Source organism: Colossoma macropomum, unplaced genomic scaffold, assembly GCF_904425465.1.
Source record: "Colossoma macropomum unplaced genomic scaffold, Colossoma_macropomum, whole genome shotgun sequence".
NCBI classification, from domain to species: domain Eukaryota; kingdom Metazoa; phylum Chordata; class Actinopteri; order Characiformes; family Serrasalmidae; genus Colossoma; species Colossoma macropomum.
This window is the reverse complement of record NW_023494795.1, coordinates 34452186-34471189: the sequence shown is the minus strand read 5'-3', so window position 1 is coordinate 34471189 and position 19004 is coordinate 34452186. Positions and strand designations below refer to the sequence as shown.

General features: G+C 39.4%; 1 protein-coding gene across 1 annotated transcript in view; it reads right to left on the bottom strand.

Annotated features, from left to right (window-relative positions):
• The window catches only part of cdc40 (cell division cycle 40 homolog (S. cerevisiae)), a 29539-nt gene that overhangs the window by 9008 nt on the left and 1527 nt on the right, over window positions 1-19004 (bottom strand). The window contains exons 2-12 of the mRNA XM_036582298.1: window positions 18105-18191; window positions 17802-17931; window positions 17443-17529; window positions 17187-17326; window positions 16881-16977; window positions 16586-16725; window positions 12620-12694; window positions 10214-10259; window positions 6033-6134; window positions 5386-5501; window positions 4675-4808 (exon numbers count right to left, since the gene is read on the bottom strand). Of these exons, the coding sequence (XP_036438191.1) occupies window positions 4675-4808; window positions 5386-5501; window positions 6033-6134; window positions 10214-10259; window positions 12620-12694; window positions 16586-16725; window positions 16881-16977; window positions 17187-17326; window positions 17443-17529; window positions 17802-17931; window positions 18105-18191 (1154 nt within the window). The remainder of the gene's footprint in view (window positions 1-4674; window positions 4809-5385; window positions 5502-6032; window positions 6135-10213; window positions 10260-12619; window positions 12695-16585; window positions 16726-16880; window positions 16978-17186; window positions 17327-17442; window positions 17530-17801; window positions 17932-18104; window positions 18192-19004) is intronic.

Genomic DNA, 19004 nt, shown 5'->3' with positions numbered 1-19004 from the left:
CTTTACTTTAGATGTAGCACTTCATTTGTTCATGTTGTTTAAATAGGCAGCTGATTTTTCATTTACAAATTTAAAATGCCAGTAGGCCCATTAATAAGCAAATAACGTTATTTACATTGTGACTGGCTAACAGAAAATACTGGACATGTACTAGTGTGTTTCATGTGCTTATCTACCCAATTATTATTTTTCAATTTGCCAAAGGAATGGTTCAAACCACCTTGCCTGCAAAACCAACACCTGGGAAATTACCAGTAGGGCTCTTGTGAACAGAACCCAACATATTACCAGGATATACAAATGCATCTAGATTACAGCCATCAAAAACTGAATGTTAGTGTGATGCTTCTTTTAATGTTAAAATTTGTTATTTAGATTTGCAAGTGCATTTTGTACATGATTCTAGAGAGAAGCAACAAAAATCTACCTTGCAGAAATGAAGGAGCTGTTGGCTAATGCATGCTGAAAACACCACTTCCTGTTTACTAGGAGGTCCATGGCATGTACAGTACTGTGCAAGTCTTAAGCACCTAAGCAAACTGTTTAAAACCATTTATCTTGGCAATAACTATGTTTCTGCTTATAAAACACTAGATAACATTAGAATAATGGCAAACATCAACGCATCAAAAAGTGAGAAGAATTTCTTGTCATAGAAAAATAAGTTGACATAAGCTGGTTAGAAGAACACAGATTCAGTTGCAGATTTCTTCTCGATGCCCCCAGATATCATAAGCATAACCAATTTTATTTAATAAAGTATTAATTAGCCACATCAGGTGCTTTTCTGAGAAACATTTACAACTCAATTCAAATACTTTTTAAAGTTAGCTGATAACGTCTCAGGTTTTGAGTGCAACAGATTTTTTGAATGCTGATAAAAGTTACCCTTCTGATGGTGATCTAAACTCTCACATAGGCAATCGCAACTGAAAAGTCTTGGTAGCAACCACGGCTGAACAATATGGACCATGCTATTTACAGTATTCGCTTAACATGCGCAATACAGGGTACATACACTTTCTAGGCAATGGAATTACATAACTTCCTGGCTTTTTTTTTTTTGACTTGACAATCCTCGAGTCAAACACCGGCCTTTATTACTACTTTATTAGATTGGACAAGATGTATCTAAAAAAGGGAAATGTATTAAAAATGCCAATATAACCTTAACTACTAACAAACAATTTACTGTGCAGCCCTAGCAGCAACACAAAGGCTGGGCTTTTACACAAGCCTGGCTATGAAATACTGCAAGCTAGCACTTTCATTTTACTCAAGCTCTACAGCTTGAAATTAGAAATCGAGATGTGTGGAAGTGAATCAGAGTCTGTTCATTTCACCAAAAAACATGTCATTATATATCACTGCAGACAAATTTCTACCTTTTTTACACTGCAAAGAATTCATCACTCTTTTTTTCCCCCTCTCTCACACACACAGCTGGAGGGCTTCAGCGGACTCAGGGTGAGAAGGCCTGTAAAATGGGGCAGCACTGAAACCTGAGCGATCCTAGACACTGAACACAAAGGACAAATCCCTTTAGACTACAGGCCTAAAATAACTCTATACGAGAGCGAGCGAGCGAACACGCAAGAGACAATGAGTGAGAGAAAAGAAAGGGAGTTTACTACCAATGCCAAATTGACTCTTTCCTCCAATCCCTTGAACACGCTGCTCAGTCGCTCACTCTTTCCTCACATGCCCTTGGTTCTTTTCATCCTCTACTGCCTCCCCTCCCTCCCTGCTTTTAGATCTCTCTCTCTTTCCTTAGTGCTCACTTTATTTTCTTTCTCTGCATATTTTCATCAGCTCTCTGGCTGCTGATCTCCCAAATCCCTCCATCTGAGCAGCCTCCGTGGGAAAATAAAGAGCAAACACCCTCGAGCCCACATACTCCCTCACACATACTCAGTGTCTGTGTGAGCACAGATCCAGGTGGCATCTGTAGTAAGGCAGCAAAACCCTGTATTGGCAGCAGCTGAGGGCAAGCATTCCACCTCCTGTCCCCTGTAAAGCCCTCAGAGTAGAGCTGTGCTCAAAATATTGATGGCAATATATCTTGAAGCTTGGTGATACACGTATTAATACTAGTGATTTGCGGCACGTTAGTAATCATAATTCTTCCCAATCATACTTATTTCTTAATTATTTAAGTATTTTTCGAAACAAAATTTGAGGTAAACACATTGATTAATAATATTTTTGTACATATGGTGTATTCTTTAATATTGTATCATGATGCCAGTAACGTGATACATATTATATTGAGAAGTTGCTGACAAGACCCAGCCCTACTTCAGAAGGGCACTAAAACTCTATTCACAATTCCACCCTACTGTCCCCGCTGTGGCAGAGAGGAGATAACACTTCTGTTATTTTGCTTAAGCCACTGCACACACCACGAGTCTGTGAAGCATGCTGTGCTTGAATCGTCTTCAATGCCCAACCCTAATATGCAAGTTAGAAGAAAACTACCAAAAGCTTCTAGGAATGCAATTCAAAAACACAAGACCTCCAGAGATCTGCCAAAGCCTACTACAAACTAGAAACTCTTATTTAAATATTCATTATCTAGAAGTGTGTATGAGCTTATTTGCCTAGGGAAAAATGCTAATTTTTGAAAATATCCCAGGTGACCCAGTGATTGGCACACTGCAAGAAAAAAAAGAAAAAAAAAAAAAATTCTCTCACTGGCCAAAAACTAAATTGGATAAATAATCAGGAAAAAAACTTGCTCTGTGAAACTGCTCTCCGTACACAGCCATTACACAACTGCTTACACAGAACAAAGCCAAGGGATGACAAACTTTGTGGAACCTTACAGAGATACTAGCTCTACTTTAATGATCAAAGTGACAAGTTGCAACTTTGTGTGGAAGGATGATTAACCAGGTAAGACAGTACCAGTCAGATATTTTACCTGGAAATGGGCTAATTAAACTTCTATGCCAATTGTGGAGAGAATGAAAACGAGGCCGACTCAGTAGACTAAGGCTACATGACCAAAGGTACGTGGACACCCCTTCTAACTGAGTTCAGATATTTCAGCCTCACCTATTGTTAATAGGTGTATAAAATCAAGCACACAGCCATGCAATCTCCCTAGACAAACACTGGCAGTAGAACAGGTCGTACTGAACAGCTCAGTGACTTTAAATGTAGCACTATAATTGGATGGCACCTTTCCCAAGTTAGTTTATGAAATTTCTGCCCTGCTAGATCTGGCTGGTCAATTGTTAGTGCTATTACTCAAATAGGAAGCATCTAGGAGCACAAGCTGCTCAGCCATGAAGCAACAGACATGTTAATGTGACAGGGATCCATCAACTGCACACTCTGTACTGTATTCTTTTAGTCTTTTAAAGGGACATTCTGGCCTAAAATTCGAGTGACGAATTGCACTTTACAACCATGCAGTCTCATGGACGAATGCATAGCACCAACAGTAAAGTTTGGTAGAGGAGGGGTGTTGGTTTGAGGCTGTTTTTCAGGGTTTGGGCTAGGCTCTTCAGTTCCAGTGCAGGGTTATGTTAACAACATACAAAGACATTTTAGACAATTATATGTTTCCAACTTTGTGGCAACAGTTTGGAGAAAACCTGTTCCTGTTTCAGCATGGCAATGCACCACAGCATAAAGCGAAGTCACAGAGACATGGTTTGATCAGTGGTATGAAGTAACTCCAGTTACTCCAGGCCTACACAGAGCCCTGGTCTTACCCTCACTGAGCACGTTTGAGATGAACTGCAACATCGACCGCAAGCCTGGGCTTTTTGTCCAACATCAGTGCTTCTTTTGACTAAATGGGCATACATTCTGACAGACACACTCCAAAATCCTGTGGAAACCTTCCCAGGAGAGTGAAGGCTGTTATTGCTGCAAAATGGAGGGGGGGGGGCAACTCCATATTGACACCCATGGTTTTGAAACTGGCTCATATAGGTATGATTGTCAGGTGTACACATACTGTTGGCCAAAGAGTGCATGACCACTGCAATCGAAACCCGTTGCTCATAACTGTGCTTTTTCCTTTTCTATTTCTGGCATTATGTCCAAAGTTTGACTTTTCGTCTCAAAATAATGATGACATTTCGACTAATTAAATCAAAATAAGTACTTGAAACAATAAAAATACAATAGGTGACTTTTTTTCACCAGGTAGAAACAGGCTTCTTGTTGGTTAGGTGTCTCTGAGCAACATCAATGGCAGTCAGGTTAGTGTCAAAAAAGCGATGCTTCTCTCATGCTTAATAGCGCATGTAGTCATTCTGTTAATATTTATCATCAGCCTTGGCTAACTGAAATAGGTAGTTTATTACAGTAATCTCCTCCCAATATTTTGTGCTTTGAGAGGGAAACTCTTATGAATGCATATGCAATGAGGCCCTTTTTAAACACAAAAATAGCATTTGCTACAAAACATTAGTAAGTCTGCCCGTGTAAGTTGCCCTTTTAAATAAAATAAAATTGTAAAATATGATATGCATTATGTTTCACAAAAATACATATGGAAGTATTGTATTTTCTCTCCTATCCACCCATCCGAACTACTGTCCTGTCCATTACTGCGGTGTGTGGTGTATACAGCAGGCAAAAAGTTTAACAAGGTCATGTACAACAACAAAGGAGTAAAAGTTCAAACGGTACTGTGTTTGCAATTGTCCCACTCACCATTCCCATACACGCAGACTCTTATCGTCGGAGGTGCTAACAAAGCGCCGGTTCTCATCTACAAACGTGATTGTGTTGACAGCTCCCAAGTGACGGTCATATTCCTGAACTACCTCCCCTGAACGGATGTCCCACTGGAGGGAAAAAAGTAATAGAAACAGTGTATATTCACTCTCACACACAGATGCACAAACACACACTACTATTTTAGCCCAAACCTTTTGCTCCCTGCCATGTGATGGATAGACTGATGAGTTGGTGTGGGTGAGAATGAGAGTGAAGAAAAGAGTAGAGGTCAGCGATTTCTCAGCTGTGCTCATTTGCTCTTAGCACATTCACTGCTGAAAGACTGAGACATCTGATGGTTTATGCTCTCTTTCTCTCTCCCGCAGGGCAGACAGTTTATGGAGATAGATCTTGCCACCTCATGTGGGTCTATCCATCCCTCACTGCCTCTCTTTCACACAGCTTTCTCACACTTTCACCAAACAAGACTTATCTAGCTCTCTCATTCTCTCTCTCTTGCTGTGGAAGAAACCACAAAGCATGAAATGAGGTCCTGTTGTCAGACTTACAGAGGGTAACCAAGACCCTCTTGGGTGTAAGTTTGTGTGTGTGTGTGCACGTGTGTGTGTGTGCACAGTCTAACATCCAACAAGTTATAGACAGTGAAAGTCAATTTCTCTATCTTCTGTACACACAAATACACACCTGCACAATCTTCTTGTCTGACATTCCAGCAACAAACAAGTTTTGTTTGTCTTCATCTGGGTTGAACTTTACACAGTAGGGAACTTTTCTGTTGGTGAACCGGGAGATACACTGACCTGAACGCAAAGAAAATTCCATCAGAGACTTACAGTCATCTCTCACACTCTCTTACAAAACAAGAAGAAGCTGCAGTTACACTCTTCTTTCCTTCTAGTTCGTCACTTGAAGTGAAAGATCAAGTCTGGATCATTTAAGTTTAGACAAAAACAGCACTAATGAAAGCAATGATGTGACAAAAGTGCTAAAGTAAAGATAAAAAAGTAAAACGTAAAGGCAAAAGTAGTTTTAGGATGTGACCCAGGATTAGCCCTGATTGCCCTATGTGTATGGCTCCCCCTGGTGGAGGAGCAGAGAGTGGGACAGCGTCATTAATCGACTAAGTCTACAACATAGTGCCTTGCTCTCTATTCAGAAGAGTCAGATACAGACTGAAGCACTGCAGAGTAAACTCTACATACTTAATAGAACACTTCAGCCTTCCAGAACACAAGAGATAAATTCAGCTTCTGAGGAGCTTTGTTGGAACTTAGTGAAGCATGCAAATCAACTGAAACATGAGTATGAGTGTTTGCGCGAGTTTCACTCACCTGTCTCTGAGTCCCACAGTTTGAGATAGCGATCATAAGCAGCACTGAGAAACTGGGCACCAGAGTTATTGAAACAGATGTCACGCACCGCCTTACTGTGACCTGTAGAAGGCGGGGACGACGACAATGAAACAACAAGGGAAAACAATGAAACATTAATGAAAAGCAGACAATAAAACAAGAAAGAGAAAGAAAGCATTCAAATGACAGCCAGCATTAGAAAAGACAAGAGGAAAATAATATAGGCATTTGCCAGTAAGCACAGTCCTCTTATTCGGGTAGCAGGCTGTAGGACAAAATGGTTAAACCAGGTTGGGAGCCTGGGTATTTCTCCCTTTTGCTTTACTGTTATGTTCTGTAATCTGACAGTCTCTTGCACTGAAGTGGATGTGGGAGACAATACAGTGATACCATGCAAGTTGAATCTTAATCATATAAAAGATCTTACTAAATTGCAGTTCAGTTAAAGTCGTGGTTGTAGTTTAATGTCAACTTTAATCTGGCAACAAAACTGTAAACATAGCTTAGCCTTTTACCTTCTTTCAAGCCTGATATATAAAACTGAGACAAATTTTTACGTGTTCTTCCTGTGTTTTTCAGACTGAACCCTCACAGCATGGTGCAGGGATGTCCTAAAATCTACACTGTACCATAAAGACAGTTTTTTGTACAGACATGATATCTGCCTGCAGCACAAAGCATATTAAACCAGCATCTAGGTTAAATACAATTAATGTGCTATTAATCTATGAAATTACCCAATGTTTAAAAGTTCAGTTACATTTATGTGTGGGAATACTGCTGACTTGCTGTGGTTTGCATTAAATATTTTTTTTTCTTAGGTGGTAATGAGTTTTACCGCAAAAAGGGGCTGTTTTCACAGTAACTTGATTAACTGTCATTGGTCAAAGGCCTAACTGTAGAACTACGCAGTATGTGGGGAAAAAAAACAAAAAAAAACGACAATTCAAATTTTGTAACAACATTTATTTTTTTGCTGACATCTGAAATGTTGAAACAGGCAAAACAGAGCCAGTATTGTCACATTTAACAAAAACACTATTGGAGAGAGAGGAGGAAGATCTCAGCGTTCCAACGTGGTGCCAGGTAGTAGGGCAAAAAACGATTTTCGGCACAAGTGGGACAAAGATAAATATACACAACTGTCCCAAAAGCGTCTCACGGAGGAAAGAGAGAAAAAAGACGGCAAACCTATGACACCAGTCAAACGAGAGCTCCTCTGGCACAGAGACCAGAAGGTTGATCTGGAGTCTAAACTGGGGAAGACCACTGTTATCACCAAAACTACACCACCGGCTGAGATGGATGGGTACTATTGCAACGTTTGTGATTGTGTTGTGAAAGATTCCTTTTTTCTTGTTGTTGCTAGTTTGATTCTTGTTGTAAATATGGTGTTTTTTTTGTTTTGTTTTTATTACACTTGCCTAATCTCTCTTAGATTTTGAGTTGCAGAGTAGAGTAAAGCAATTATCATCTTCATTTCATTGTTTTTCACACTGAAATGGCCATTTTAGGTTGAAGTAAATATATGAAGAAACAAATGAAGATACTTATTCCATCAGTACAAACATAAACCAAAAGAACTAAAGGGGAGAGAGAGAGAGAAAGAGAGAGAGAGAGAGAGAGAGAGAGAGAGAGAGAGAGAGAGAGAGAGAATGAGAATGAGAATGAGAATCTCTCTTTGTACATCAAACCTGATGAATGGCAGTTAAAAGACAAAACGCCCCACTGGTCACTTCTCACCGTTCCTGAAACGCTTTTCGATGGCCTGCCGACTGTAACCACGGCAATAACACTATCCCGTAGATACTTCGGCAGGAAGCAGCGCTTGCTAATGATGCCTCCAGCAAGCAGGCCTGCAGGTATTGCTGAGGCTTTGGGAGGATGCTGAGATGTGTTAAGGGCAAATTTAGCAACTTAAAGACTTATGTGCCTTCCCTCTCCCACATACTGTGTGGAACTGGGACAAAATTCCATCCACAGAGCATTTCACAGATACTAATGAAACCTAGCAGTACCTCAAAAATGCTTGCATCAAAGGAACAGCTTTAGCTAAACTACTAATCTGGCTAAAAATGAATGAAAATTAGTGGCCACTAAGTTATACAATGCCACTTTGTGCCTTTTCGCTTTCATTTTGATGAAACCATTTTAAATCTGGAAATAAGAAAGCCTCAACGGTGAGCTATTTGCCAGGTGACACACACTCTTCATTTTTTGTACATTCATTTGAACTGCACTTTTCACATTTGTGCAGCTCGAACCTGTCACTGTCTTTCTCCTCTGCCCTCTCTCTGTTGAATAATACATGGCAGAAGCATCTTGACAAGCTGAATCAGTCCAGTGGAAAAAGCCTATTTCCACTCTCCCGAACTGTCCAAACGCCCGGTAAACATATGAATAAGATTCTGCTCACGTTACCTTCGCTCCTCCCTGCCTATAAAACCCTGACTAAGCCAAGCAAAGCCTCCAGTTGTTGCTGACAACGTTCAATAAACAGAGCACAGAGAGAGAAGGGAGAGACAGAGAGAAACAGAGAGAAAGACAGAGAGAGAGAGAGAGAAAAAAAACAGGAGAGTAAAACAGAGAAAGAGACAGAGAGAAAAAAGCAACAGAAGGAGAAACCTAGAAGGAATAAGGAAGAGAGAATGAGAAAAAAAAAAAAGAGAGAAACGGTGAAAGAGTTAGAAAAGAGAATGTGAGAGAAACAGAGAAAGAGAGAAAAGGAGTGAGAGAAAGAAAGTGTGAGAGAGCAAGAGAAAGAAAGAGAGAAAAAGTTAGAACGAAAGAAAGAGCAACAGAACACGAGAGAAACAGAGTGAGAGAGAGAGCGCGAGACAGAGAGGGAGACATATGGCAGTGTGTTTTTAGAGCCTTTTGTATTTTCATCTTTAGACTGATTAATTCTTTGCCTTGAGAGGCAAACATAACTAAAACGCCTTTACCTGAAGCAGCATATCGTCACTGTTGCCAAAAACCCTCGTATCTCAAAATAGTAACTTTACAGGAAAAAGAATAAAACTTTCTTAACTTTGAATGGAAGGTAATAGAACAAGATTTTTTTTTCCAAGTAATTTTGACCATTAATATAGACTTAATTAATGTAGACCCTACATTATGACATTTTAAAATACTAAATGGCAGCTGGCGTTTTCAAGCTCAATTACAAAAATGGAGACACAAAGTGTTTTTCTGACGGCGAAAACACATGAATGAAGATGATTAGTTCTTTTTTTCTGTTTTAATATTAGTCTTGTGGGGCAAGACGTGATCTTGTAATGACGATACATATCTAGGGACTACTTGATAATCTTTTGGTGCTGAATTACAGCAAAATCCACTGCTAACAAGAGCACGACCCTCTAAAATCCCCAAATTCCTCTAGTGTGTGCTCATTTGACTTCTACAGTACAATCAAAAACACAAGCAAAACAGTCTAGCTAGCAAAAGGCTATTGTTAGCTACCAGAACCGTTTAAATGTTTATTTTTACTGCACGTAATGTGTTCAGTTTTACAAACCAAAAGAGGATGGGGCTTAGACAAGAAGTGAGTGTAAGGTGGTTTACTAACTGCAACGGAGTACAGGAGCGCTGACGTTAATACATACAGAATGTAATCTAGACAACCAGTGAGCAATCAAATACACTTATGACAAGAATGCTAATCTCTGCTTGCGTGGAAATGAGAGATTCTTCATTATATGATAGCATCAAGTTAACAAGACATTCAGGTGACCTTTTTTTTACTTTGTATGCTGCAGATATATTGTGATTCATTCAGTAAATATTTAAAATAATGGATTTGCCTCATTAACAGTCCGCCACTTGCCAAATGAGATGTTTTTGTGCCCATCACTTCATACACACATGAAAGTTTGCGACTGCAAATATAAGTGTATTCATGAGACTGAGCATTTTTACTACTCTAAGCTGGGTGGGATGTGAGGTTTCACCTTTCTGATCGATCAAATGTTTTGCTCCTCTTTCTGCAATGCTGTGGCTGTTGTGATTGTTTACAAGCTCCACTCAGAGGATTATCAAAAACTGGCACATGTCTTAGATGCAATTAATCACAAAATAACTAAAAGCCAAAAACCTTCTGGATTACGAAAAATCACTTTTCAAACCACGAAGGCAATGTGTGAAAAGACTAATCTTACCAATAAACGTCCGTAAGCATCTCCTGTCATTGTAGACCTCCCACAGCTACAAGAGAAAAAAGGAAAGCTTTAAAACTAGTAAAGAAATTTAATATGATGAAGGAAGTGCATTAATAAAATGTGCATGCAGTGAGCAGTTGTCTGTGTGGGTAGGCTGTCTGCCACCTGTGATCCCCCATTCCCTGTTCTTATATAAACTTTAATTTTGGCACTGTTACATCAGGCCTAATTATTTCCACTCACTAATTAATAAACAAATCAGTAACCTAGAGCTATATAAAAAAGTATCATAAAGCTCTAATTTAAACCATAAAAAATGATCTACATTCAAATTCAAATTGTTCAAATATTTTAGGTAATGTTATTAAATATTAAAAATGGCACATGAGCATTCCTAGAACTTTATACTAATGAAGAACGCAAAGATTTATAGTTATGCACCACTTACCCAAACTACACATGCTGTGTGCTTTTACATTCAGCAACACTACGCTATAACAAAATGGCAAGAGCAGGAAAATACAGTGGAGCTGATTGTGCTGATAGAAGTCTGTCACTGCAACACCAGTGAACTGACTTCACTCTCTCAGATTTGAGTCTTTATCCTCTAAACTTGGGTTGGTGGGGCATCAGTTACCCAAAATTTAACCTGTCTTGTAGTGTGCGAAGCTGTTAGCCCCAGCAGGTTAAACAGTTCCATTCAAAATATCACTTTGTTTTGGACTACTTATGTCAAATAACAATGGGCCTCATTCACCAATATCTTAGTTTTTAATAGTTTTTTCTTAAATTTGTTCTTGAGAACGGTTGGTGAGGTATTTTTAAACCACAGAATTGTTCGCGCCTTTGTGCTCGAGTGTGTATAGATTTTGTTCTTACCTAAGAACAAATACCATATAAAAAAAAACCATTGGTGAATGTCAGAATCTTTATGAAAAATGTGCATGTGGGTTTTAAGAAGAAATTTGTTCTTCAGAACGGTTGGTGAATGAGGGCCAATGTTATATAGGGCTGAGAATATGCTTTAAATACATATTTCTCTAACACATACATGCAGTAGCTTGCTTCTTTCTCTTGGTTTTGAACACACTGTGAAATGGTGCCATTACCTAAGAAGCAGAGTGTGGCACTGTCCTTGGTAAAGTAGAACGTGTCCATGACACTTTCCTTTTAAAAGACTTGCAAATGAAAAATGCTTTTCCACATGGTATTATAGCATGTCACTCTCTGCAAACAACAGAAAATAGACTTGTGTGTCCATACGTGCCCAAGTTCACAAGAAAAGTGGCAAGTTCAAAAAGTGAAAAATTTTGCCACATTCTGAAAACCGCTTATGTCAGCACATTGTGGATAATGTCAGTTTAAGGCACCTTTACGACAGTAAAATGGATGTGGTTTGGGCTTATCCACTTACACAAATTACAGAGTGTGTTCAACTGAATTGCTTAGTGTAAGCCCATCAATATGGAGCAAACAGTGTCCAGAGTGTTGCTTCATGTGCTATATGTAACAGAGTTCTTATCATATGCCCTACTTCCAGTTTCCCCTCTTGGTTAAAGCGAACAAGGGTTCTCAGCTCAATGTCTCCTATATACAGTTGTGTGCAAAAGTTTGGGCAACGTGGTCAAATTCCATGTTTTGTTGATTTTCTAAGTGAGATTAGGTACACATCTTCTACAGATAACACACTTCTTAAACGTACAATTACTGTTTTTGGTTAGTTTCACATATTGGGGGGAGGGACTAAATACAGCCTGTGCAGAAGTTAATTTTTCCTCAATATGTTAAACTGAGGACACAGAAATTGTGCAGAAACTGGAAATCAGCAAAACATGTAATGTGACCAAGAGTTTCAAAACTTTTGCATACAACTGCAGCTGTATCAAACATTGTTTAAAGAACTCGAAAGTGGTCTCGAACATTAGTAATATCCAGTTATGAAAAAAAACACAGTAAAATGAAAACAGTTGTGTGCTTAGCGTTATGGATTGTGCTCTCTTTTTGGGGACTCCATGAGAGCTTCTAGCCGCTCTAGTGATTTGTGATCTATTGATATTAAATGCAATAAAAAAATAGTGAAGCTGCCATTAATTAAATTTAATTACCCCTATGTTCATATTTGTCCTCAAAAATGCCTATGCCAGAGTAAGAGACCATTAGGTACAGTCCTTTGGTATTATACAGTATGGTGAAGTGGAGACTCTGGCAATAGTGAAGATCACTTTTGAAAAACAAACAATTATGGACAATTTTGAGCAATTTTGTGGAAGAACAATTTGAGACAATTTTCCTCTCACCACCTACAGAGAAACACTAGCAAAATGAACAAAACGTTCTACTTTCCACAGAGGTGCATTTGATTAATCTGTGAGCATGGTCAGCATTACAGTGAGGAACGAAACCTACCTTGATCTTACAGTCCATGGAACAGGAGAGTAGCAGATGACCAGACACAGGAAACAACCGAATAGCACTGACACCCTGTGAACATAAGGAGAGACATATCTTAAATGCAGTTAAACCCTGCCTGCTTCAAAGGCTCTTTACAGCAATACGAGACCACTTTCTGTTTGTGCTAACATTTTACACTTGAGCTTGAGGAACGCATTGTGTGCTGAAATAAAAAGGGATTCATATCAACCATTAAGAAATCATGATTAGGGCGAGCAAGCAGCTGGGCGGACCGGGACATGCGCACTTTTAATGAGTTGAATGACTGACTGTGGCCAATATTAATCATATGTCCTAAGACATACTCCGATCAGGCATAACATTATGACCAACTCCTTGTTTCTACGCTCACTGTCCATTTTATCAGCTCTGGTTACTATATAGGTGCACTTTGTGGTTTTACAATTACAGACTGTAGTCCATCTGTTTCTCTGCATACTTTGTACCTTTTACCCTGTTCTTTTAGGGTCAGGACCCCCATGGACCCTCACAGAGCAGGTGCTATTTGGGTGATGGATCATTCTCAGCACTGCAGTAACACTGACGTGGTGGTGGTGTCTTAGTGTGTGTTGTGCTGGTCTGAGTGGATCAGAGTGGATGCTGGAGTTTTTAAACACCTCAGTGTCGCTGCTGGACTGAGAATAGTCCACCAACCAAAAATATCCAGCCAACAGTGTCCTGTGGGCAGCGCCCTGTGACCACTGATCGGTGTAAGAGCTAACCTAGGATGATCGTACACTTTTCGCATGATAACAGAGATGACACAAACAGACAAATCACAATACTGCTAAATTCAATCATTTTCTACATGTGACACTGTAGAACAGGCAGAAAGGGTCATTCTACGGATGAATCGTTGCCACTTTGTTTTTCTTTCCGATACTGATATTGATACCCGATCCTTAAGTAATAGCCAATACATAGTATTGATACCAACACCAACTATCCAACCTAATTAACTTACAGTCCCTGCTATTTATATAATATAATTTATACAACTTTTTACATGGGAAAACCTGTGTTCTTGGATGGGTTGATAAGCCAAGCTGTTTGAAATAGTGAGCAGAGAGAGCAAACTTGAGCTGGAACAAGCGCAAAATCACATACTGGTACTACTAACTACTACTAACTCAGCTACCAGAGTGTGGAGAATACACAAAGCTAAAGTTAGCCAGTGTCTTACACTATATTGCCAAAAGTATTCGCTCGTCTGCTTTCACACACATATGAACTTGAGTGACATCCCATTCTTAATCCAAATATGATGTCGGCCCACGCTTTGCAGCTATAAGAGCTTCAACTCTTCTGGGAAGGCTTTCCACAAGGTTTAGGAGTGTGTTTATGGAAATTTTGACCATTCTTCAATATTTAGTAGCGAGGAAATTCCACGACTGGACTTGTTGCACAGGTGGCATCCTATCACGGTACCACGCTGAAATTCACTGAGAGTGACCCGTTCTTTCACAAATGTTTGTAGAAGCAGTCTGCATGCCTAGGTGCTTAGTTTTATACACCTGTGGCCATGGAAGTGATTGGAACACCTGAATTCAATGATTTGGATGGGTGAGTGAATACTTTTGGCAATATAGTGTATTTTGACGTCTCCATGTCACTGCAGCTCCATTTAAGATGGAATGGAAAATTGTAATAAGAAGCTGACGAATAGGAAGCCTTGTGGAAAAAACAGAAATCTCAGCAGCTACTTCTTCCCACAGGATTCAAGGGACTGCTAAGTGCCCATTAAGAATAGGTGAAATAAACTCACTCCACAGTGATGCCTATAGCTTCCAATTTGCACCACTACTTTTGGGAATTACTATGAAATAAACTAAATAAATGTTAATGTTATGTTAGCAATTCTTTTCCATTTCTTCATTCAAAATGTATCGCATTGTGATGCAAAAACAACAATGCGCATCGTATCATGAAATTTGCATATCACTACTTCCCATGAAATACTGGTGTTACAGATCTTGCCATGAGCGTTTTTACTGCTGCTTGTGAGCCCAAACTGCCGACATGTTGTTAAGTTCTATGTCTGAGCCCAAACATTTTAGGATTTACGTAGAAAACTCATCTCTAATGAATATTTATAAGGGAAAGGGGAACTAATCTCAGATCAATACTTTCAGACACTTAATAAGTAGGGGCCAGTGCTCTAAGATCAAGCAAACTGCCAATATGAGTGTGAAGGAGCAAGACATTCACTTCCACTGTTCCAGAGCACAAGCAGAGTGTGCACAGAGTGAATACTAATGTACAGCAAACAAACTGTGTCTTAATCAAAATCACCACTTTGGACAACTAAATGTCCAACAGTAAATTCACTTCATTTAGAATCATGGCCAATGCATCAGCACTGACAAGAAATGGCACCACAAATGCCATTACTTTACAGATATTAGCATCCTACCCTATCTCAAGAATTTTCACTGCATATACATCAAGTCTATCATTAACAGAAGCAGATGGTCTGTTAGTATTCTGATAAAACAGAGTTGTTTTAAAATCCCAACAAATCAGTCATGCAGCTGCAAGCTCATTTAAAGGCCCTGCACAGTTGTTTTCTTTAAATCTGTAAAAAATAAATACATAAGCAAACAAATGTATATATTTCAACTGCCTATTGATTTTTCTCTCAAAAATGACATCAACAGCACTGTTTTGTATTTTCTTCTTTCTCTGTCACCTTTTACCATTCTGCTGTGAGGGCGTGGACCCCAGCGCCCTGATTGACAGCCTCTGTGTCGAAAGTAACCGCCTGGATAGGTGGACAGAGGCAGAATGTAACTGCTGCACCATAATTTGAACAAGGAGCTGGCGAGTTAGAAGCCAACTTCAGCTTTGTGTTCATATTGTAGTTGAAATGCGAAACCTTCGATTAGCTGGCCAACAAAGAAATGTGACTAAACAGAACCGCTGAGAAGGTTCAGGGCCAGGTTCTTGTTCAGAATCTCCCTCTTCAGGTTCATACAAGTAAGGCTGCTCTGATGTTATCAGATTTCCACACTGCGCCACACTGAGGTGCCCACACTTAGATTTCTATTTTTAGCCAGCTAATCAATGGTTTTGCATTTCAACCATATTGGTAAGCTTGTAATTTACCAGCTTCTTGTTTGAATTTTCCTGTTCCAACTTAAACAGTGCAGCAGGTGCCATTTAAGTGCTGCACCATTTAAGGTGGAACAGGAAAATTCGAACAAGAACCTGGCAAATAGAAAGCAAACTTCAGCCTAATATTGTTGCTGTGAATTTGTAACTCCTAAGTGAGAATCGGTATTTTTGTTTTTTATAAAAATGGGATAATACCAAGTGTTAGCGCTAGGGATGTGCACTGGTACTCCAGTACTCAGTTAACCACTTGAGTTGCCAGTATTTGAATACTGAAATCACTATTCAGCTATTCATTACTTTTTATTGCAGGAAGACAGAAAATATACAGGCTAATTCAGTGAACCATGACGGTTTATATAAGTATTTTATATTATACTTTATACTGACTATTACAAAACATGAGTGTTTAATAACAAAGTGCACTGGAGCTTATCTGGAGGTTTCAGAGCTCAGACTCTCATACAAAAAAAAATTATAATCATCAATAATGGTCCCAGCAATAAGTATCAGTTGAATATTGGCAGTACTGATCCTAAAAATCAAGCATCTCTACTTAAAATAACTGCAATTAATAATCTGTCAAAATCAAGCAACTCTACAGACACTCACATCCAAAACAGAGCCAACCATATGCCAGACCATTAGCTCCCTTAATGTTTGCCTACCAAGCAAAAAAATCATCACTCTCTCACTCACTATATTATGACCCAGATAATATATAAAAATTAGCCATTTCTTCCAAAGTCTCTCTCTCACAGACAAACCAACAGACTCACATACCGACATCTGCACATACAGTCTCCTCACCTTTGTGTGCCCCGTCCAGACATGAAGCTGCTTTTTGGGCAGGTAGCACTTCTCTGGTATGTCTGCTGAGCGCAGGTTAATACCGACATCCTGGGGAACGTGCAGGTATGAACGGCCCTGGTAGTCGTATGCGTCTTTAACTGTAGCGACACAATGACAGTTATTTTAACCCAAGGAAAATCAATATAGTACTATAGAATGGCTCTCTGCTACTTCCAGATATCAAAAGAGCTGCTCATATCGATGCCAGGAAAAAAAGAATACACAGGGTTAGATCAGCTAACTCGCAGCTCACCGTGTAGTATGGTCTTCTCCTCTGCAGGAGCCTCTTCCTCATTCCTTCCTTTCTTCTGTCTCTTTGCAATAATATCATCCAACTCTTTCTGCTCATCCTGTGAATAGAATATTGATTCATTTAGTGCATCAAACTATTCACAAAGTGAAATTACAATGTGTATTAAGGAGTGAAACAGACCATTTCAAACAAGCCTGGCATGTATCTTTTGTATTGTAAGGGGTAAAGCATTTGAGCAAAAACATCCAACAAACTGCAAAGCATGTGTCTGCAGTCATCCTCAAAGCTACTTAGACAACAGCTGACCTCTGAGGGTTTGGCAACACCCTTTTCATCCTGATATTTGGCCCAGGGTCCCAGGAAGCTGTCAATCTCAGATGCGTCTCCACCTTTCACTTTCTTCCTCTTCTCTGCCTTTTTTGGACCGGCCTCGAACACAGTCAGTCCTAGAGAGTAGAAGAGCAGATGTTCACTGCTGCACAGAACTTTGCAAGTGGGTACATTTGACACTCCCAGTTGATCAAAGCCAACTGGCAGAGACATACCATGTCATGACTATTACCTTTGTTTTTCTCTGCCTCCTCCACGGCTCCAATATAGCTGTTTGATGAGACTTGACTGGTGTCCACAGATGGGTCCAATGCGTAGCCTGTGGCACATATTTCATTATTTTATGTTTTTCACTAGAAATTTAAAGTGAGTAGGACGATTCCATATTCAGCATAACTAATGTTTGAACTGGTGCGAAGTGACACACCTACTGCAATAGTCCCTTATGTAAAATACTGCGTTTAGAAAAGTGCAATGAAATTTAATGATTTCTTTGTTCATTCAAGATGAACTTTACAAGCACGATGGTCAAACTCTAAAATATTGGCCTGCTCCATATCAATAATAAACATATGTGAAGTGTGACCTCACCGAAAGTAGAAAACGTCCTTCTTTGCTGTTCAAACATGAAGTCATTAACATGGGCAGGCTCAGCATATCCAGACAGCATGTTCCTCGGAGCAGCCATTTGTTGAGTTCTGAATGGATTAACTGGTCCAAACTGCAATAGAAAGTTAAATTAGTTAAAAATAAAACACTTTCATTCTAGTAATCAGACGATTTGAACATTACAATTTCTTAACAACTTTCAGACACCAAAACCAAAAACCATTTTCAAACATTGTTGGATAACTTTAAAGAAACACTCAACCAACATTAAGTATGAGGGCTTACCTCAGGTGCAAACATGGTTTCATAGGTAGGGTTGTAGTTGACCTCTTTGAGTGAGGGATCCAGATGTGTGCCCGTCTCAACATCTTCCTGTAATAAACCAAAAATAAGATGCCACTGAGTTATGCTCACTTAGCTAATTAATGTTACTTTACAAGTTAACTACTCGCAAATATTGGCACCCCTGCTAATCGTGAGTAAAATGAGCTGTTAAAAATATTCTTAAAACTGAAATCTAACCGACTTATATTCCCATTTTTATGTTTTTTAGTTCACCTGAGCGATTAAGAACACTTAAATGGCCAGACATAACTTCCTGTTTCATTAATGAATATATATGAGATGAAACTCAGTTATCCATCGTTATGAGGAAAAACAAGGGAATACGTCAATGATGTATGATAAAAGGTTGTTGAACTGCACAAATCAGGAAATGGCTATAAGAAAAACGATATACAGTTTAAAATGCCCAATAATTAAGAAGTTTAAAACAACTGGAGATGTTAAGAATCTGCCGGGAAGTGGACGTATGTCTATACTGACCACAAACACAGTGAGGAGGATGGTTCGAGCGGACAAAGAAACTCCAGGGATCACAGACAGGGAATTGCAGACATTGGTCATATCTTTGGGTCAGAATGTCTCCCAAGTCACAATCAAACACCACCTATATAACCACAAGTTGTCTTTGGGTTGCCAGTAGAAAGCCTCTGCTGTTAAGGACAAACAAACTTTCAGTGGGACCATGTTCTATGGCCAGACGAGACCAAAATAGAGTTTTTTGGCAACAAACACCAGAGTTGAGTTTGGCCTGGACACAAAGATTGCCATGCAGAAAAGTAACTCCTCCTCACTGTGAAGTACGGTGGTGGATCTGTGAAACTCTGGGGCTGTGCTTTTTCA